The following is a 22,282-nucleotide window of genomic DNA, read 5'->3' as shown; positions in this document are numbered from 1 at the left end:
CCTGATTAGCCTTCCTCATCAGCTAGCCTATCCCACACGTGCAATCTTTCAAAAGTCTTCAGTAAAGAAGCTTGTGAGCAAAGGCCACCAACAGGGGCGCAGCCTGGCAATGTAGAACAGTGGTTACAGTGCTGCTGTTAGAGTTGAGCACAGTTGCCAACTTTACAACTCTCTGCTGCCAAGAACAGCCTGATTGTCAAATACTATAATGTGGTAGTATTTCTGGTGAAAGGCATCACCTGCTGATGTCTACGCTGCCAAGATGCTGTTAAAGGCAGGCTGATCTGTTTCTTGTTCTGGTCAATTGGGGAACCTAAGTGTGGCTTCCAACACAGGAATACTCCTCTGCTTTATTCACTTTAAAAATTGTCATTAGTGTTCTCAGAATGCTCTCGAGAGAAATGTGGGGTCTTTTCTAATGTCTACAAAGAGAGAGCTCAGACTTTCACAGAAGGCCCGGCTCTATATAATAGAAGTGACTGGGCTCATTGTTAGAAAAGCAGCTCAAGGGATTCCACAGGCATGAAAAAAAGTATGATTTGTAAATTTAACCCCCTACACAACAACAAGTTGATGAGAATCAAGTTTGCTGGAGGAGGTGCCTAATTCTGAGAGTAGCTGAGAGTCAGTGAAGGGGATGGGAGCAGAAATTGGTCTGTTCAAGCTTGTGATTACTTAGAGAATCCTGTTGGTGGAAATTTACCTGTAGGTTTTTGATTTGAGGGGAAATTTTTCAAATGTTTTACCCCCTCCCCAAATGTGCAAATTCTTCTTGGCATGGGTGAAGCTGAACTGCAGTCGAACAGTACCAGTAACAAATTCCCAAAGTTGCCAACTCTGAGTTGGGGAATTCCTGGAGATTTGGGAGTGCATTCTGTGAAGGGTAGGTCTCAGAGAACGGAGAGGTCTCAGCAGGGCATAATGCCAGAGTCCAATGCAGCCATTTTCTCCATGTAATCTAATCTCTGTTGTCTGGAGATCTGACAGATTAACACATTTTAATTCTTGGAGATTTCCAGGCCCCACCAGGATATTGGCAACCCTAACTGAAAGGCAATTACTTTGTGCATGTGTTTCTTTACTATAATGCCTCAGCTTTGCTTATTTTATCCTCCCCAACACCCTGAGGCATTTTGTTATACTGTCCTAATTGGTATTTGGGGAAGACTATTTGGACTCTGAACATTACTGCTTTCTGGAATAAAAGCCTTTTTTGGTGAATTTGTCTATTTATTGGATTTTTTTTAAGCATTTCTCTAACTATATACAATGTGTTTGTATTCTCTTCCTAGGAAGGTAGCTTTTATTGAAAGATTCTTTGTGCATTAATCAAGGCCTTGGGATTGCATATACATTTACACCCTCTTCAGAGCAAGATGGGAGTAAATTGGTTCAGTATTCGTTAATCAAGGATAAACAAAACAAAAGGTGTACAAAATTATTCATTATTTATTTGATGTTTATGTATTTGAAGATTCTTTGTGGCCCTTTTACTTTGTTTACAACTTTGCTGGTGTAGCCCATCTATGTAGTTGTTCATTATTCGATGCGGAAAAAATTGTATCTTCAAACAAGTAAAACCACTGGAATCAAATCATATGCACAAAACCAGTAAGATTTTTACCATAATGTTTTGGGTTAATCGCACTAGAGCCAGACAGGTTCTTTTCCCTTCTATAAACTAGATACTGTCTCTGGCTCATTACATTTTTAACACCAGATTGTCCCATGACACAGTGGCACCAGTTCTTCCTACACAGCTGGAAATGACCCCATGGAGTTGTAAGCAGACCCCAATCCTGCTCACTTCCCAGAGTTTCCCAGAGGGTTGCCAGACCTTGACCTGCAACCCTGAGCGTTCGACAGATTAACAAGTTATCACAGCATGTCAACTGCTGATTTAAAGGGAAAAAAACCTCTAGTGGCTGGGGGATAAATGGGAGCCACAAGGTGCTGGGGCATGGAATATGGGCCGAATGAAGAAGGTTCAGGCTTTCCCATACCATAATGAGTACCACCTAGTGCTGCCAGGCCTCCTACTATGGCAAGAGGCTTCCTGCTGGCAGCCGCCTTCTTTTTTTAACAAACCAAAATAGTGACAGCTACATTATGGTGTCACTTCTGGGGAAAACCTGGAAGTGACACAGGGTAGCTCTCAGGGTTGCCAGCCTCCAGATGGGACCTGGAGATCCCCTGGTATTACAAGTGATTCCCAGACAACAGAGATGAGTTCTCCTGGAGAAAATGGTTGCTTTGGAGGGTGGAGTCAGGCGTTTTACACCAATAAGGCCTCTCACTTCCCCAGGCTTTACCCTCCCCCCTCTCCAATCTTCAGGTATTGCCCAGTCCAGTTAGCAACCCTGAGCTAACTCTAGAAATTGCTGAGAGTCTATGGTTAAACTGTGGAGTTTCGGGCAATTCCCACAGCTACCCTGTATCACTTCCACGTTGTTCCTAGAAGTGGTGCTGGGACGTCACTGATCATTCACACACAACTGTTTCCCCACTCCCAACCTTCCTCCTGGTTACCTAGCAACCCTACAATGACCTAGGCATGCCATCCTCCAAGTAGCATCTAGGGGTCCCCCAGAATTACAACACATCTCTAGAATACAGAGATCAGTTTCCCTAGAGAAAATGGATGTTTTAGAGGTGGACTCTACGGCATTGCACCCTAATGAGGTCCCCCCCCCCCCCGCTCCATCCCTAAACCTCCAGGAGTTTCCAAATCCTGGATCTGGCACCCTTGTCCACCCCATCCCCCCAAGCACCAATGTGGATCTGGGAATCCTACAGCCACCGCAGCTTTGCTATGATCTTTCTCAAAACATCCCACTAAAAAAAGATTTAGAAAACATTTCAGGTAAGAAGGGAAATGTGCACTGAAGCAGTAAGATGCTATGGGGAAGTGGGGGGGGGGGCGAGAATGGGGATGCTTTGTCATAGCATCCAATCTGGGGTAACTAAACCATGTGTCAGTGATCCAGGGTCCTCATATAGCAATGATTAAGAGCCACTCACACACAGAGCTTCCCCACCTAACCAGCCTCTGGGCACACACGGCTGGTATCACCTTTGCCCACATATTGTACCTCAGCCCCTTCTGAAAATCCGTTTTCATATGTGACCCTACCCCACTCCTCAAGTGGAAAAGAAGAAGCAAGTCTGGTAAGAGCTGCCCTGAAAACATTGTATTTATTTTACAAAATTATGGCAATTTTATTTGTCTTCATAAACTGAAAAAAGAACATTACACACATATTTCAAGCTAATCAGAATGAGTCAATGTGTATAGATACATATGCACGCACACAGCCAACTATGGCGGAGAAAAAAGAAGTGATGTCCCTTTAAACAATTGTGTCCAATCACAGCATACGTGGAGAAGGAAGCAGAGGCAAAAATCCCCCCATATTTTAGGGTGTTCTTGATACCTGAATGAGATCTAACTGTCATACTTTCCTATGAAGCCTGTTCACAGGGACTAGTCTCATTTGTTTCTTGACAGCATTATTGAAGTGAAAGCCTCCAATAAATACATTTTTTTAGTGAAGTAGGAAAAGTTAAGCTCGTGGAGTTTTGTCTCTTAGTGTTATCGGCTTCTGCTTGGTTGCCAAGCCTGTCCTTTGACCTTCCTCTCAAGACTGCACGATCCTGAAGCCTGACCCTCAGCTTAGCAGTTGTTAATGTGGGGTTCCCAGAAATAGTGCCTGCTAGCCCTCCTGTTTTCCACCCCACGAAGGATCTACAAATGGCCACCATCCACATCAAAAACGGTGCATCCTTCGTAAGGAAAGTGTCAGCTCATCCAAGTGAGAGGGTTTATTTCAATCCCAGTCCTCAAGGGAGAAAGCATTCCCTATGCTGGAAATGGTTCGGTGTTAGATTGCTGAAGGATTGAAGCCGACTGCTTCCTAGAGAAATTGGCTTTTGCCCAAGGACCCCTCCACTTGTACCTTGTAACAAACAGCTAAAGCAGTAAGAGAAAGCCAATTCCGGGGAGCTGAGTAAAGTTTTCTCTTTTTCCATGGGACTCCCTGCAAGTTTACTGGCCATGTTGGCATTCAACTAGCTAACTGGCGCACCCTGAAGCGGTTACGGTTCCAACCTCTCATTTATTCCTGAGATGGAATCTGCTGCTTTCTTTTGCTCCATCCAATCCAGGAGGAGCTCCTTTATGAATCAAAATGGCAGATGCTAGGGGAACGTGCTCTCCGAATGTTCCACCTGGCCATGATGAAGTACACAGCTGGGACTTTCCCTCCTCTTCCCTTGCTCATTTTTGAGCTGAGCCCTTCTTCCATGGATACTAGTTTTCATCAGATCCCACCACTTGTGGATAACATATCCACTTTAAGGAGATAAAATGTTGGATCCTCAAACCAGTGGAGCCATTAGCTCTGTTTGGGAAATGGACAACTTATTATCTGCTGCTCATGGACCAATCCATAGAGATCGAAAGAAAGCGACTCACTTGTGTAATGATACGTGCACACATATATATGCACACACATAGCTTAGGCACAGAATGCTAACCTGAGGACTTGCATAGTCAAGGTGCCCATTTCGTCAACACGCCCTGCTTGTAAAAGGCCAAGTCGAAGGCCCCCAAATAAGAATTTCTGTTCTGATTTGCATAGTTTGAATACAGACAGTCGGGAGGTGGGCCTCAATCCTAAAATCATTCACTGGGCATTCACATATTTAGTAGTGTCTTCTGTACAACTGTAAACAACTGAAGTACTGAAGCAGCTTAAGAATAAATACAAATAATGTTTATTACTAAGTACTAAGCAAAAAAATGAAAATGTTGAACTCTTATAAATAAAAGAAAGGCAGCATAAGCAGATGAAACCCCACAAACATACAAATACAGAGTTGGTAGGAGCAGCTGATGCTGATAACTCAGCCTACAATTCAGTAGTTATCTATCAAACACAGGACTCTCCCCAATTAGTTAACTATAAGCACCATAGATTGATTAAAATATGTCTGTTAAGGGCTGACCGTGATGGCTGTATTTCATCCCACATATAACAGTTCAGGTGGCACACCCAGCCCTTTATGGGCAGTGTTAGTGGAAATAAAGAAAAATACTTACGTTGCCTTGACATGCATTTAGCCTGCATACACCCTAAATGGACAGTACACAAGGTCACATGAGAGTCGGTGCAAATTCCAGATTCTTGGGCAAACTGAAGGTTGCCTCTTGTATGCATCTTGCACAGTGTGATGTGTGCAGTTCTGAACAGATACACGGGCAGATTTGAGCACACTGGTGTGACGCACACAGAGCTACCAGGAAACATACTCACGCTCACCCCTTCAGGAAAACACTGCATTGATTCAGTCTTAGGAATGAGTTTCACAAACATGTACAAATAATATGCCACCCTTAAATATTTGTGTAGGAACTGTATGAGTGCAAAAAACACACATAGAGCTCACATACTCATAGCAGTGTGTCATTCTCATATCTACATAACAAAATTTTAGCAATGGTATGCTGGTTCAACTGTCATGGCCTCCCCCACGGAATTCTGAGAATTGTTATCTGTGAGGGTACAGAGAAATCTCTGTTAGAGTTCTCTGGCTCCTCTCAAAGAACTGCAATTCCCAGGATTCCCTGGGCAGAAGGCTCATGTTAATCCATTTCAACCTTCTACTATGACTATACCCATACTCAAAAACTGGGCCTCACATTTTGCTGCGCTGTTTGAATCTGCTGCCCAGTTGATAGGCCCTTCCATCTACCATTTTGAGCAAATTGTGTGCTAACAAGTCTCTTTAGAAAGAAATACCCATTGACAAATATCTGAGAGTCAGCACATTCCTCCCAACCATAATTCCTTTTCACCTATCCCACCCCCTTTCACAGGTGTCCCAATGTTCCTGTAAATGAAAAAAAAACAGGGTGGCAACTCAGCTATCAATCTGCTGCCCCCAGGAATTTGAAAAAGAAGCACTAAAGGGACAGATTAAAAGTTCTAAAAGATTAGCAAAATATTATAGCTGGCAAAAGTTTTTGCGTCATTGCCTTTTGTTGTTCACTCTGCTCTTAGCTAAATACAGGGAGGCTGGCTCAGCTGTTCAGACTCCACAGGGAAGTACTGGGGTGTATTCTGCTTCAGTCTTGCCTACACCCCAGTTTCCTTCCTGTTGGAGCCTAAGTCAAAAAAGGTGACCAATGGATCCATCTTTTATTGCTACTCGGGCTACTGGCCCTGGCCATTCCTTCCCTCCTTTCTGGCCTATCCAGTGCCCAGGCAAATGGGATGGCTCCCTCAACATTACTACTCCGTTTTAGAGTCTCAAGCCACTCCCACAATTGTTGGTGGCACATGAGCCATGTTCAACCAACTGATGTAAAGAAAAAGAACCACCCCCTGGTTGTTCTTCTGGGTGAAGGACAAAGGGAAAGTGGAAATACAGATTGTGCACCCGCTACCATTTGAGGAACTCCCGCACCCTGCTCCACAGCTTAGTGATCCAGAGATTGGCCCCGAGGTCCGTCAGGTATTGGATCTCAGGTGTCAGCATCTTGCGGCAAAGCTTGCGATGCTTCTTGTTGATCCTCTTTTTCAGATTGTAGCCCAGGATAGACTTCTCACCCAGCGGCTGCCAGGGTCTCATGGAGGATTCCTGGATGGCATTGGCGTCCACAGGATGTCCCCCATCAATGCAGATGCTCTTCATCTTCTCATTCTCTTCGTGAAGCCTGGAGACGTCCCTGGCCATCCGTTCTTGGCCATATGCTTCCATCTTCTTCCAAAAGGTAGCGTTGAAGTGCTGGTAGAGCTTGGCATCTATGAGGTTCCATGCTGTGGCCTTCTGGTAGAGCTCATCGGTCAGTTTGGAGACTGTAGAGTCTTTCCGGGCGTTCAACTTGAAGTAGAGGATATCCTCCAGCTCCCAGCACAGCAAGTCCTTCAGAAGCATTAAAGACTCATCAAAGTACTCCAACAGCATGACTAGGTGGAAACGTTGGTCAATCTCATGGATGTACTGGTCAACCAGGGGATCGTTAGCATTCATGTTGTTATCATAGCCCAAGTCAAAGAAAAGCAGATTCTGGAGGTAGTGAGCATTGAACCCATTGGGGTCATAATAATGCCTAGGATCACGCAGGAATTCAGCCAGTTTGTCCTCACCTGACAACTTCCAGGTCAGAGGAATAATTCTCCCAAAATAGTGGAAGGAAGACTCAAAGAGGTAGGCAGGATCCCGCAGCACAGTCACAAAGATGGTGTCATCCGGCAATAGTTTACGCACCTCCTCATACTGGAAGCGCATGTGATTACAGATGATATTGAAGCACATGCCGGGTTGGTAGTCCTGTACATGGCCGTGGTCAAAGTAGGATGGGTAGAAGAAGTCATTCCGACCATTAGGGAAGGCAAACTTGAGGCGGTGCTTCTCCCCATAGCGGAAGAGGATGTTGACGGCGGTGCTGCTGGCTGTCTTGTGGGTCTTCATGAACATGATGTCTCGCTTGGGAAGACACTTCTGTCCTGGTGGATTGTGGGTACTGTTTGCCCAAATGGGCAGTTGCCTTTGGGCAGGATTTGAAGAGCATGAGTATGGGATTGGGTTCCTAGGAAAAAACACACACACCTGTGAGTAAATGGGATTTCCCCCGAAACAAGGCATTGCGGCCAGCAACAATAGTGGGATGAGCACATCATAAACAATGATGCCTCTTTCATAATATCTTCAATGCCACATAGAAACTATTGTCTATCTTTTTTCTGAGGGCACATTTTTAGCAGTAGCTACAGACAGGACTGGCTCCAGAGGGTGCAGCAATTGGGCGTTCACCAGCCCCTGCCCTTGCCTTAACCCTAACCCTAATTTATTATTTTTATTTAATTTTTTCAGTCATAAATTGTTCCCAAAATTGTAATAAAAACCCAAAACCTAAAACTGACCATAGCCCTACTGTCGGACTGCGCCCTAGAACTCAATGTAACACTAAGGCAAGCCTGAACCCCTGACCTTGCCTTAACCCTAACCCTAACCCTAACTTATTATTTTTATTTAATTAATTTTTCATTACACTTTTGGGAACAATTTATGACTGAAAAAATTAAATAAAAATAATAAGATAGGGTTAGGGTTAAGACAAGGGCAGGGGCTCTGCCTTGCCTTAGAGTTACGTTGAGTTCTAGGGCACAGTACGAGAATAGGGCTATGGTTTGTTTCAGGTTTTGGGTTTCTATTACAATTTTGGAAACAATTTGTGACTGAATACATTAAATTAAAATGTTAAGTTAGGGTTTGGGTTAAGGCAACAGCAGGGTCTCGGGCCTGCCTCAGTGTTACATTGAGTTCTAGGGCACAGTGCGTGAACAGGGCAATGGTCAATTTCTGGTTTCGGGGGTTTGCCATAACCCTTGCCCTTGCTTGAACCACAATGCTACATTTTTATTTTTATTTAATTTATTCAGTCATAAATTGTTCCCAAATTCGTAACAAAAACCCGAAACCTAAAACTGACCATAGCGCTAATATTGGACTGCGCCCTAGAACTCAACGTAACACTAAGGCAAGCTCGAGCCCTTGCCCTGGTCTTAACCCTAACCCTAATGTATTATTTTTATTTAATTTATTCAGTCATATATTTTCCCCAAAATTGTAACAAAATCCCAAAACCTAAAACTGACCTTAGCCCTATTGTCGGACTGCGCCCTAGAACTCAATGTAACACTAAGGCAACCCTGCGGCCCTGCCCTTGCCTTAACCCTAACCCTAATGTATTATTTTTATTCAATTTATTCAGTCATAGAATGTTCCCAAAATTGTAACAAAATCCCAAAACCTAAAACTGAACGTAGCCCTATTCTTGGACTGCACCCTGGAACTCACTGTAACTTTAAGGCAAGCCTGAGCCTCTGCCCTTGCCTTAACCCTAACCCTAATTTATTATTTTTATTTAATTTATTCAGTCATAAATTGTTCCAAAAATTTTGGGAACAATTTATGACTGAATAAATTAAAGAAAAATAAAAAGTTAGGGCTGGGGTTCAAGCAAGGGCAAGGGTTAAGGCAAACCCCCGAAACCTGAAAATGAGCATAGGCCTGTTCTTGGACTCTATCCTAGAACTCAACCTAACAGTAAGGCAAGTCCGAGCCCCTGCCCTGGCATTAACCAGAGGCGTAGCTAGAATGGGTACACCCAGGTACAAATGTCCCGGGTGCCCACCATTGGGGGCGCAGAAAAAATTGGGCTCATTTCTACTTTTTTTGGGTATTTTTAGTGTTTTTACTTTGTCGGCCAACAGGGGGCGCAGTGTTTAGGCTAGCGGAACCAAAATTTCAGGCTATTGTCAGGTGACACTCCAGATGAATTTTTCCCAGGTTCTCTCTTTAAATCCACCCTTTTTGGAGTGGATTTAAAGGGAGAATCTGGGCTCCCTAGATTTAAAATTTTTTTGAAAGTCTTGTTGAAGGCTTTCACAACCAGATTCAACTATAAGAGAAGTCTGGACACAGTGTATAACAGACTTCTCTCTGTGATACACCTCTGAAGATACCAGCCACAGATGCAGGTGAAACATTAGGAACAAGATCTACCAGACCACGGCCACGCAGCCCAGAAAACCCACAACAACCAACATTGAAAATGATGTTGGGGTGGGGGTGCGGAATCTGCCCTGAAACAGCATCACTGTCAATGTTGTTTAAACTAGGGAGCCCAGAGTCTCCCTTTAAGGTGGATTTAAAAGGAGAATCTGGGCTCTCTAGTTTAAACAACATTAATAGTGATGTTGTTTCAGGGTGGATTTCCCCCCCTTCAAAAATAGCATCACTTTCAATGTTGTTTAAACTAGGGAGACCTGGGTGTGTTCAGATTTGTGTGTTGGGGCATGTTCTATAATGTGATGGTGACTGTGAGATGATCTGGTGCAAAAAATGTTGTTTGGTCGTGGTGGGGGAGGGTGGCCGCCCACATGGGGTGGGGGGCGTGAAACTCAGATTTTGTCACGGGCTCCATTTCCCCCAGATACGCCTCTGCTAGACCACAATTATTATTCTTCATCTATAAATTGCTTTTAATCCTTTCTGAGAATTGATCTGCAAGGTGCTTATTGCAAGATAAATAGCCAGATTAATACCACGACCTTCCACATATATATTCTCATAAACCCCAGGTTTACTCACGCTGTCATGCTGACTTGCAAGGGTGGGATGGCATAGGAGTACAGCAGCAACATGAAGCTGGTTAAGAGAGTTCCCAGGATGAGTCCCTTACACATGGACTTCCAGTTCTTCCTCTGGTGCAACATTGTAGTCACCTGCAAACGCCAGAGAAAAACACAAAGAATTAAATATGGCAGATTTCTAGTGATGGATGTCTAAACAGTGGTGGGGAGAGAGATGAAAGATTTCCCCATCCACAAATTTCCCCAATGTTATGCAACCCATCCACACTTACCCTGAGCAGAGTTACCTTATGGCAGGGATGCTAGCCTCCAGGTAGGACCTGCGGATCCCCTGCAATTACAGCTTATCTTGAGACTGCAGAGTTTAGTTTCCCTGGAGAAAACTGACTCTTTGGAGGGTGGACTCTGTGGAATTGTATCCCAATGGGATCCCTGTCCATCCCCAAACCTCCAAGAGCTTCCCAATCTGGCAACCATATCCCCACCCCACCCCGCCCTATCCCCTGCTGGTGGCCAGGGGGTACCTGGAAACCCTACTTACGGAAAACCCAGTGTCATTCTCAACTCCGTCCCTCCGGGTCATTTAAAGCCACACACAGACACAGACACACCCTGTCTCCTATTCCATCCACACTCTGCCTAACAACATTTACTCTAGTTGTGAGCAAGAAACAGTTGATAAAGGCTACAGCACCTGGTAACTGTCAGCAGGCATCCCCAGGAATCGGAGTTTCCCTCAGGATCCGAGTGGCTGGGTGGAAAAGATGGTTGCTACTTTCTAAGGCTGCAAGTATCTGAACAGAAACAATCAACTGCAGTGCAGCACAGTTGCCCTCTACATCAGGCCAAGGAGACATGCTACCTGGGGCCCTGCAGTGGCAGGAATAGCAGGGTTAGAGATGCTCACAGAAGGCAGGCAGAGCCCCTGGGAGAACACAGATCAATTTCCCAAAGCTTCCTGTGACCCAAATTGAGCATTTATAGTTTCTGCTACAGAAAGAGCATGTTGAGCATTCTGTATGGAGCCCAGGGGTCATCAAGCAAACTAATGTTATGGGACTTTTTTTGAACACCCTATTCTTAGGCTTCTCAGAAAAAAAAACGCTCTCTCCTCCTTTTAGCCATGTAGTTAGCTGCTTTATCTACCCAGAATGTTCGTTCCTAAATAAACAGCTCTGATCTGGTTTACCCTTTCTCAGTGGTGGGATTCAAATTATTTAGTAACCGGTTCTGGGTGTTCTTACCAGGTTCCTGAAGCCACCCTGAAAGTCTGGTGCCTCTACCTTGAAAAATGTGCACTCTGCTTACACACATCCAGAAATGATCCATTGGCTACAATGAAGCCACGTCAGATCAAAGAATCTGCCAGGCTCTTCAGCAACTGTCTATGGTAGGAAAATGTCCCACCATAGACATAAATGGGGCTTGAGGTTATGCCCAGCTGGCTCTCTGCTGGAGATATTATTGAGGGCTCTGGTGGGAGAGTTTGTTCTCGGTAGGGGCATCAAATTTCCCACAGCGCTGCTGGTTAATCTCCTAAAAGGAACCAGCCAACTTTGCTGAAGTTTGGATGGTTGGGGACTCATTTTGTGGGCACCAGGTTCTCCTTCAGTTGGGTGCCCATAGCATTTGCCTCTCGCAAACAAACTTCACTGAAGTTGGCAGGTTCCTTTCAGCAGACTCACCAGCAGCCCTGTGGGAAATTTGGTGCCCCTGGCACAGATCCCCCTTCCCCACACACAAATCAAATCTCCAGCACAGAGCCAGCTGGGCATAACAGCAAGGCTCAGCCCACCCCACACCTCCCACTGTTTCAAATGGAGGGGGGGAGTAGCATTTCCTCCAGGAGAACAGTGGCAGGTTCTCCCTTCCTTCCACACCCACATCAACACCTCTACCTCTTAAAACAAAGCCACTCTACAACAAAACCTAATGAAGAAGACATGAACTGAGCACACCACAGCACCATGACAACTCTGACACAGTCCAGCAGCATGGCCACAGCAGATCAAGACAGGGTTTGCCAGCCCTGACTCCCACCGAAACACCACAGCACTATTTCACTATTTGCAAACCCAGAATCTTCACTCTTATTTTAACCTGCTGATATCCTATTGAGTAGGATATTGAAACCCCAGAGAGCTAATTCAAATGAACAATTCTAATTAACCTCTATCAAGCCCTTTCATGATTAGACTCTAGTTAAATCTAAAATTTTGAAATCTGTGGCTCACCTCAAATACTAAGAACCCAAAAAGATAACCACAGCAAAACTACTCCACCTGAGCGTGAAACAAACAATCCCCCCCAAATCCCTCTAAAGTGGGGAGACCAACAGGCCCGCCCAACCCACAAGACTCACAACAAAAGCAAACAGAAACCGCTAACAACAGAAACAAACCACTACTAAGGACAAGCAAAACATCCAAACAGTTTGGATTTGGAGTGGGAAACTAAATGGTCAAACTTAAAAGGAGGAGCAACACAACACCAGCAAACACAGGGAGAAAAATGAGTGACCCAAAGGAGAGAACTCAACTTTGGGAAACCAGAACCAAAAAAACCAGAAGCCTTCCAACCAAAGCAAAGCAAGAATAGAAGCAGCAGCACACGGATGTGTGTGGGTGTGCACGCGTGTGTGTGTGTAAGGGGGGGAGGAATAAAACTGGGAGGCAGTTATACAGAATTTTTACAAATTCAAGCTAACAGTAAAACAAGGGAAAAACAACAAGCTACAGTCCCCCCTTAAGTAAACTTAAACCAAAGGGAGGCCTGCATGGGCTTGGCCTAAGACGGGGTAGGGAACCTGCGGCGCTCCAGATGTTCAGGAACTACAATTCCCATCAGCCTCTGTCAGCATGGCCAATTGGCCATGCTGGCAGAGAACTGATAAGAGTATGGATGAGCACAGCTTCCCTAACCGCAGGTTCCTGATAATTCCCCCCACACACCCAAACAACCAAAAAGCTGAAACGACAGAAACAAAGAAAATGTTCCTAGCAACAACTTAACAGCAACACTTGAACAAATTAAACTTCAAATCAATAAAGCCCTGGGCCTTTGGGCCTACACCCTCAACCCCTCCACCACCCACCACCAAGCAGCAAGCAAACAATTATAACAGGAGGGGACAGGAAAAGCCAGTGTCTTCCTTGGTCTTGGTTCACCATTGTGTACTGGCCCGGGTGGGCACACTTTTCAAAACACTAGCTCAATGAGCAAGGTTTGAAAGCGGCGCCTTCGTGCCACTCGGGGGCGGCCTGTGCGAACAGCACCCCAGGGATGGTGTTTTTTCTGTCCCTAGGACGCTGTTTTTTGACCGTGCGGAAATGGCCTCTGTTAAACCTTACTTATAAGAAATATTGAATTTGGGTATGAATTTTTGACCAATTTTTTATTTTATTTTATTACAAGAAATGAAAAAAAAAGAACCTGTTTTCTTCTTGCACTTCCAATGAAGTGGTTTTTGTCCATTTTGGAGATTTTGGATGGTGTAATACAACCTATGGACCATCTTGTAAATATTTTCTTTTATTTCACTACATCACATATTTAGATGCGCATTCTTCCATATTTGTTCCCATTCCCCGAAATTTATATTCCTTTTGATATCACTACTCCACTGTAACATACTCACTTTTATTACTTCTTCTGTCTCGTATTGTAATAGTAGTTGGTATATTTTACTTATGAGTTTTTATTACCTTTATCTATGATTTTGACAAATTTTGTTTGTTTCAATGAGAATCCCCATAATTTTTCATCTTTTTTGAAGTATTGTTACAATTGTAAATATGTGTACCAGTGGCAGATTTTATGTTCTAATTTAATCTCCTCTCTTTCCTTTAAAGATATTTTGTTGTTATTGATAATTAAGATGTCTTTAAGATGCTAATTAAGTTGGCCAGTATTTATGACAACCCTATATATTTAATAATGCTTTCCATTAATCTATCTGGGATAGATTTTAAGCTAAATTTTCTAATTTCCTGAAATCTACGTGGATTTTTTTAATGGTAGTATATTAGCCGTCTTCTGATCTTCTGGTAGGGAGGCTTCGTGGCAAGTTGCATATTTTTTATTAAATATCAACAAATTCATATTTGGGTGTATGCCATTCAGTTCCAGTGTCTTGTTTTTTTTCGATTGGCCAATTAGCTTTATTGCCTCTCCCACATAACTTAGGATTTGTGTGTATAAACAAGAGTCTACAATCTAGCTCCCTTGATTATAAAGATATCTAAAGACTCTTAAAGATCCTACTGCAACTTATACCCCTCCACTCTACTGAAGTCATTACAAATTCAGCAAAAGCTCAAAAAATACAACTGCATAACATCACTGAACAAAATGCAGAATTTCACTATATTGGGTAGATTTATTTGTACTTTGATACAAAGTAGGAACCAGTTTTAGAATAATTTCCAGCAGTTGCCTTCTCCCTATCAGTTGAAGGGCAGGGACTGGGGAATGCATCAAGCTGACAGGCTGTATTATGCAGCTGAAATTCTCATCTCAATGAATAATGAATGGAGGTTGTAAATAGATTCTGCCCTGGGTAACAAGACTCCCTTATTCCATTTCAACACACAACAGTACAGCTTAGTGTCTCACGCTGACCTTTCCCTATAGAAAGATTTTGGAAGGGAATACAAACAGGAAGAAAAGGGGGAGCAGTTTGGGATAGAAAATGTGTCAAGTCATCTAGCAGAAGTGAGACCACCTGGAACGTTGTGGCATCTCCCGTGCTACTGTCTTTCCTCAAGATAACCTTGGCTGTGATCTCCACCAAACACACAGTGGATGGAAAGATCTCTCCAGTCGTAGCCTGCCTGACAGCAACAACTTGAGCCTCATCACGCTCTGCCTCCAAAACCTCCTACCTTTCTTTATCACACCTCCTCTTTATCTAGCCCAGTAGTCCTTAAGGTTGCCACTCTGCAGGTGGCACTTGGAGATCTCCCACTATTACAATTGATCTCCAGAAAGCCAACATTAGTTCCCCTGGAGAAAATGGCTGCTTTGGCAGGTGGACACTATGGCAGTCTACCCTACTGAGGTCCCTCCCCCTCCCCAGGCTCCATTCCAAAATCTTCAGGTATTTCTCAACTCAAAGCTGGCAACTCTAGTGGTTCTGAAAGTATGGTGGAAGAAGGATTTTTGCACCCAAAATCCAATGAAGGAAAGATCCCCTGCCAGTGTCTTACAAACTACTTATTTGCTGCTTCAAGCTTGGGTTTTTCCTCAAAATACTTTGACTTACAGACAGTTCATAGAATCATAGAGTTGGAAGAGACCACAAGGGACATCAAGTCCAACCTCTTGCAATTCCGCAGGGCCTGTAATACTGTGTTGTTCCACCGGGCCTTTGGAGTGTCCAGCCGCTGATGTGGTGCCCCCTCACTGCTCTTTGCCCTTGCGCTGCTACATCAGGGTCCCCCTCATATTGAGGGGCCCGCCGTCCCCCCTTCTTGGGGTAGGTTTTAATTGGAGTTTTCTGGACGCCTCTTGCTTATTAATTAATTAATTATTAACCGCTGTTTTATAAGAGTTTTAAGAAGTTTTATTGATTATTAGTGAGATGGAGCCTATGTGTTTGTGTACTGTATATGATTTGCTCCTGTTTAATTTTGTTTGATTCTTGTTCTTCACCGCCCGGAGCCCTTCAGGGATCGGGCAGTATAGAAATTGAATAAATAAACAAATAAATAAATGCATGCAGGAACACACAGTTCATGCTCTCCAACTTGGAACATTCACAGAAAGGGAGATAGACTTGAAGCATTGTACATTGTGAACTAAGCTTGCTAAAGTTATTATGTTAAGTGTAATTGCAGAGAAGTAGTTGTGCTAGTCTGCTGCAGCAAAATAAACCAAAAATTCAGTGACACCTTAAAGATAAACATTTGTTTAAGTATGGACTTTTATGTTTCATAGCTCACTTCTTTGTATTTGTGGAGCACCTACTTAAGGGGAAGATTATGGAGGGGGGGAGGGTGAGTCCTGTTGACTTATTAGAGATTGTAGTGAATGAGGAAATCCAAGTCTCTGTTTATCAGTGGTGTTTCTAAGTGTCAGGACCAGAATGTCCTGCATATGGCACCTGGAGGGCTGTGCTCCCGGGACCGCAGTTTGGTCTTGGCCATGAGAGAGACATGGAGCTTCCATGTGCAGGGGCAGTGTACTGGAGATTGAGGAACAGGCTTCCTGGCAGCAGCTGATGGCTTCTGGAGGCAACAGGAGTCTGGGCTGGCAGGGTCTGCAGGATTCTGCAGGAACACCTCCCCCCAGGCCTTACACTGTTGCGTTTGGACAGGGCTTGCCCCCAAGTGCCATTTTCTCTAGATACGCCTGTGGAAGACATGTGATCCATGCCACGGTCATCTCCAGGTTGGACTACTGTAACTCGCTATACTCGTGCTTACCTTTAGCCATGATCCGGAAATTAAAACTCGTGCAAAATGCGGCAGCCAGGCTCCTCTCAGGAACATCTATAGGGGACCGGATCACACCGGTCCTGTATCAACTGCACAGGCTGCTGATCAAGTACCGGGTCATGTTTAAAGTTTTGGTTTTGACCTTTAAAGCCATACGCAGCCTTGGACCAGCATATCTACGGGACCGTCTCTCTCTATATCACCCAGCTAGGCCCCTCCGCTCATTGGAGGCGGACCTCCTGGTGATCCCTGGCCACAAAAAGATCTGGCTGGCCTCTACCTGGTGGAACATGCTCCCAGGTGAGATCAGGGCCCTCACCGGGAAGGACATACAGAATTTCCTTAGGGCCTGTGGGAACAGACCTGTTCCGCCAGGCATTTGGCCAGCCGGGATAACATCGAAAATCTGCTATAATGAACATCTGGCTTCCCATGAGCGCAAGGAAGGCGGGGAGGATTTTTTAATGCTATCTGAAATTATGTAAATTATGTTCTTTGGTTCCTAATTTTAGTGGGGTTGATTGCTTTTTATGGATTTTAAATATCTGTATTTGACTGTTGGACACCGCCCTGAGCCCTCAGGGGGAAGGCAGTATATAAATTCAAACAAACAAACAAACAAATAAATAAGGTTATTCTAATAAGTAACTGGGTGATTGTATTTTGAACTAATTTAAGTTTACAAGCAATCTTCAAAGGCAACCCCATTTAGGCCATGTTGTAATCATCACCCAACCTACAGATTAGCAAGATATGCATCCTCAAGGGTTTGTGTGTGTGTGTGTGTGTGTGTGTGTGTGTGTGTGTGTGTGTGTGTGTGTGTGTGTGTGTGTGTGTGTGTGTGTGTGTGAGTGACAGTGGTACTCAGTAGTACTGTGTACTGGCACCTGTGTACCAGCACCTTTCTGGTGGACCAGCAAACCAGCAACAGAGGAGTTTAGTACACATTAGAAGAAGAAGAAGAGTTTGGATTTACATCTTTCTCTCCTGTAGGAGACTCAAAGGGGCTTACAATCTCCTTGCCCTTCCCCCCTCACAACAAACACCCTGTGAGGTAGGTGGGGCTGAGAGAGCTCCGAGAAGCTGTGACTAGCCCAAGGTCACTTGGCCCCAAGTGTGTGGGAGTGCACAGGCTAATCTGAATTCCCCAGATAAGCCTCCACAGCTCAGGCGGCAGAGCGGGGAATCAAACCCGGTTCCTCCAGATTAGATACACGAGCTCTTAACCTCCTACGCCACTGCTGCTCCTGGAGAATGTCTCCAGAACTGCTCTCACCACTGTTTTGAACTCATAGGTAGCCTTATAGGCATGCCAGTCTCCAACTGGGACCTGGGAATTCCCCAGGAATTATAGCTCATATCCAGACGACAGAGATCCATGTAGAAAATGGCTGGTTTTGAGGGAGGATTCTATGGCACTGTACCCCACTGAGGTTCCTCCCCTCCCCAGGCTCCATCCCCAAATCTCCAAAAGTTTCCTAACCAGCAGGTAGCAGCCATAATCCAGCCCCTGCCAGTGGCCAGGGGGAACCTGGCAACCCCAGAGCCTACACAGAATGCTCACCAGTGGCATATTTACCTAGGGAACATGGAGTACCCTATGTCCCTGGGCACCCCCTAGTGGGGGGGGTGGTGCAAAAATTTCAAGTTCATTTGTGTGTGTTTTGTATTTTTTAGTGTTTTTTCAGTTTTTGGCCTTCAGGGGGTGCAGTTTTTAGGCTACCAGCACCAAAATGTCAGAGATTTTTCAGTAGACCCTCCTGATGATACCACCCAAGTTAGGTGAGGTTTGATTCAGGGGGTCCAAAGTTATGGACTTCCAAAAGGGGTGCCCCCATCCCCCATTGTTTCCAATGAGAACTAAAAGGACATGGGGGCTACACCTTTGAGGGTCCATGCACAGACCCCCTGAATAAGCTCCTGGAAACCTGGGTGGTATCACTAGGAGAGTCTCCTAAAGATACCCTGAAATTTTGGTGCTGTTAGCTTACCAATTGCACCCCTGACAGCAGGCACCCTCCAAATTTCCCCAGATTCTCCTTTTAAATCCACCCCCTTTGGCATGGACTTGAAAGTGATGCTGTTTGGGGGTGGATTCCACTGGAGGTGTTTTGTGAGAGATGCTGCTGACGTTTGTTTGGTAAATGTTTTGCTGGGGGTGATTTGTGAGAGATTTACATGCTTAATACCCACTTGCACTGGCTTGGAGCTGTTTCTCAGGCTAACCTACCTCATAGGGTTGGTGTGAGGACAAAATTAGGAAAGAGATTTGGTGGGGAGAAAGCCATATATGTTTTGCTGGGGGTGGAGGTGGGTGATTTGTGAGAGATGCTGCTGACATTCGTTTGGTAAATGTTTTGCTGGGGGTGGTTTGTGAGAGATTTATATGCTTAATACCCACTTGCATTGGCTTGGAACTGTTTCTCAGGCTAATAACTTACCTCATAGGGTTGGTGTGAAGACAAAATTAGGAAAGAGAATTGGTGGGGAGAGAGCCATGTATGTTTTGCTGGGGGTGGAGGTGGGTGATTTGTGAGAGATGATGCTGACTTTCGTTTGGTAAATGTTTTGCTGGGGGTGGTTTGTGAGAGATTTACATGCTTAATACCCACTTGCACTGGCTTGGAACTGTTTCTTAGGCTAATAACTTACCTCATAGGGTTGGTGTGAAGACAAAATTAGGAAAGAGAATTGGTGGGGAGAGAGCCATGTATGTTTTGCTGGGGGTGGAGGTGGGTGATTTGTGAGAGATGCTGCTGACATTCGGTTTGAGTAAATGTTTTTTTTAGGGGGTGGTTTGTGAGAGATTTACATGCTTAATACCCACTTGCACTGGCTTGGAACTGTTTCTTAGGCTAATAACTTACCTCACAGGGTTGGTGTGAAGACAAAATTAGGAAAGAGAATTGGTGGGGAGAGAGCCATGTATGTTTTGCTGGGGGTGGGAGGTATTTTGTGAGCTGGTGCAAAAAGTCATTGTTTGGTCATGGTGCGGGAGGGTGGCCGCCCATACGGGGGGGCGTCAAACTCAGGTTTTGTCCCCTGGGCTCCAGTTTGCCTAGATACGCCTCTCAATTGCTCACTCCCAAATATATTGGGTAAATGGGAGTTTTCTTGCTAGTCCATGGGGCCTCCCAGAATTACAACTGATCTCCAGACTACAAAGAGCAGTAACTCAGGAGAAAATGGCTGCTTTGGACAGTAGGTTCTATGTCTGGCATTATATCCTGCTAAGGTCCCTCACAACCCCCACCCTGGCTCCACCCTCAAACCTCCTGGAATTCTCCAACCCAGTGTTGGCGACCCTACCCCCAGATCTGATCATCTGGATTTTCAGGCTTGAAGCCTGGGCGAACACTCTCTCTCAGGCACACCTTCATACTGCACACTCTCTGTTTTGATTTTGTTCACAACATGTAGGTTAATAATTAACACAATCCAGCATGAGGGGAGGAAGTAACTGTGTATAGCTAGAGAGGGTCCCAAGACTTCACATGTTAACATGTGGTTTACAATATTCTCTTCACTGCATGTGGCAATCAACACTACGCCCCACCAGGCATGCATATTGACAGACTGAAGATATCTAAGAGGGGCAGAAACAAATGTCAGAAACGTTTAGCATGCTCCTCATTCCTTACTCACAAGCACAATCTCAGGCATGATCACAATCTCCCAAACGAAACCCCATGATTTTACACCAACATAGTAGCTAATTTCAAGGGCTATGAGCATCAGCAAGGACATTTTCAAGGATAAACACTTGTCATTAACCTGTTAATGCTCTCAAGTAAAGGGGGCTGAGAATCAAGCTTCTTAGCCTCGAAACCGAGTCTCTCACACACCCAAACCTTCCCTAATTCCATCAAGCCAGTTTGTTTTGGATTTGTTAGTTTTTATATTTGAGGCATTCATTTTAATCATTACTTTAAGCACATTAATTAGCCTGGGGTGTTTAACACATGGAAAAATTCAAATTCAAATGAAGGAATATTCACACTCAGAGATATCAAAGAATCTTATGGTATCTTATAGAGTAACAGAGGTATCGTGGCAGAAACTTTTTTGAGTAAAGCCTACTTTGTCAAATGCTTTCATTTAGCAAACACCCATACACAAACCAGCTTCAAACAGGAGGAGAAGGAATGCCCAATATCACAGGATATATAGCTATTATATTACATTGTAGAGGATTGATGAAACAAGATCTGGCCAAATAAGAAGCAGTCCTCCCCATTACTGATGAGTTTGCAAAGTAAGATGTCTTTCCTGAAGTAAGATGGGTTTGTCTATCTCATATTAAGTATTTCTGTCACAATACTTTGGCCAATCTTTAAAACTGCAGGCTAACACAGCAGTTAACTATCTGCTGCGTTAAGTCACTGTGACACATAAACTGAGTGCTGAGTTTGAGCCCAAATCGAGCAGGGCTTAGCTCTAGAACTTGCCCTTAACACGTCCCATTGAATATGTTAAGTAACAACAAAAGAGTGAAAAATATTGCTGAACGTGTATAGTGTAACTTTTCCCTGGTAGTAAATAAATACAGCTGAATTCCTTCCCCCTACCTGTGAGATTAGAGGCAGGTATTAGAAAGTACACTTGGTACCTACACATGTATGCACGCACTTCATCAACTCAGCGTCCTTTCCCCCTCCAACACACAATCACACACACTAATCCACTAGCCAAGCCTTTCCACATGTTCTACCTGTTCAACTGTTCCTGTGAACTAATCAAAGTCCTTAATTTGTACTTCACCTTTCCTGTGACTTAAGCTCCTTTCTGCAGCTCTTCTCTTTTTTCCTTTGCACTCTCTGTGCAAAAGCCGAACGTGCAAGAAAAGCTTTGGGATGCTTCTCCGACATGGAACAGCCTCTTCTGATGTAGAACTGCAACGGCGGGCTCTATCCCTATAGCGGTGTACTCGGTCGGCTTCTTCATGCCATCACCTGTGGGCCACAAAGGCAAAAGGCTGGAGGTTCTCTACCTGGCCACTACAGCTGCTGGCTCTCTCCCCTGTGGGGCCCTCCCACCACCTCACTGGAGGAAAATGTTCAGTGACTGAGCTCCTGCTGCTGCCACCCTAGCTGACTCTCCCGCTTTGTCTCTCCTCCCACTTTCAGCAACAGAGAATTCATTCACAACCCTCCCGAGCCAGCTAGGAGAACAACACAACTGTTTGTATCCATCTGCAGCACTGCTCTCAACAAAGACATTGTCTCTAGCATCAGTGCTTTCCTTTCCCCTGTTTCTCTTGCTAAGTACAGCAAAATCCAGCAGTTCCTTAGCCCTGCCTAGCGCCTGCCTACCGCGGAAGGAGCTCCAGAGCAGGTACAATCAGCTTGAGTGTGGCAGATTTTCACTTTATAGCTGTTGTGGATTTCTACCTAGGCTGAGACTGTAATAAAATAATTCCTTGGGGCTGGGTGTAAGAGACTTTATAAGATAGTACGTTATTTCACAGTGTGCAGTTAGCTTATGAAATTCACTGCCATTGAATGAAATGGTGGCTAGTAAAAGGGAAGGTAAGCCTCTCGCCAGTTTTTAGCTGTTGTAGCTTAAGAACCCGGTGTGTGCAGAGGCAATAGTGCTGGGCATGAACAGAAGGGGAAGACCCTCACCTCCATGCCCTTTTTGTGAGCCAGCACATCTAGTTGACTGTTTTACCAGACAGGGTGC

The 22,282-nt window shown here is 44.6% G+C and overlaps 1 protein-coding gene across 2 annotated transcripts; it reads right to left on the bottom strand.

The window, feature by feature from the left end:
- Positions 1 to 3,176: 3,176 nt before the first annotated feature.
- Positions 3,177 to 21,633, bottom strand: GAL3ST1 (galactose-3-O-sulfotransferase 1). 2 transcript variants are annotated; one of them, XM_048515029.1, is made up of 3 exons: positions 21,362 to 21,633; positions 10,162 to 10,295; positions 3,177 to 7,594 (listed from the first exon to the last, which is right to left on the bottom strand). In XM_048515029.1, the coding sequence occupies exons 2-3, from the start codon at positions 10,284 to 10,286 to the stop codon at positions 6,445 to 6,447; spliced, it is 1,275 nt and encodes a 424-aa protein (XP_048370986.1). In that variant the 5' UTR covers positions 10,287 to 10,295; positions 21,362 to 21,633; the 3' UTR covers positions 3,177 to 6,444. The 2 variants fall into 2 exon arrangements, with proteins under 2 accessions (XP_048370986.1, XP_048370985.1); XM_048515028.1 differs by lacking the exon at positions 21,362 to 21,633 and adding an exon at positions 10,858 to 10,942.
- Positions 21,634 to 22,282: the final 649 nt, after the last annotated feature.

The sequence above is a fragment of the Sphaerodactylus townsendi genome, linkage group LG13 (genome assembly GCF_021028975.2).
Source record: "Sphaerodactylus townsendi isolate TG3544 linkage group LG13, MPM_Stown_v2.3, whole genome shotgun sequence".
Classification (NCBI taxonomy): domain Eukaryota; kingdom Metazoa; phylum Chordata; class Lepidosauria; order Squamata; family Sphaerodactylidae; genus Sphaerodactylus; species Sphaerodactylus townsendi.
Note: the sequence above shows the minus strand (reverse complement) of the source record. Positions and strands in the feature narration are given on the sequence as shown.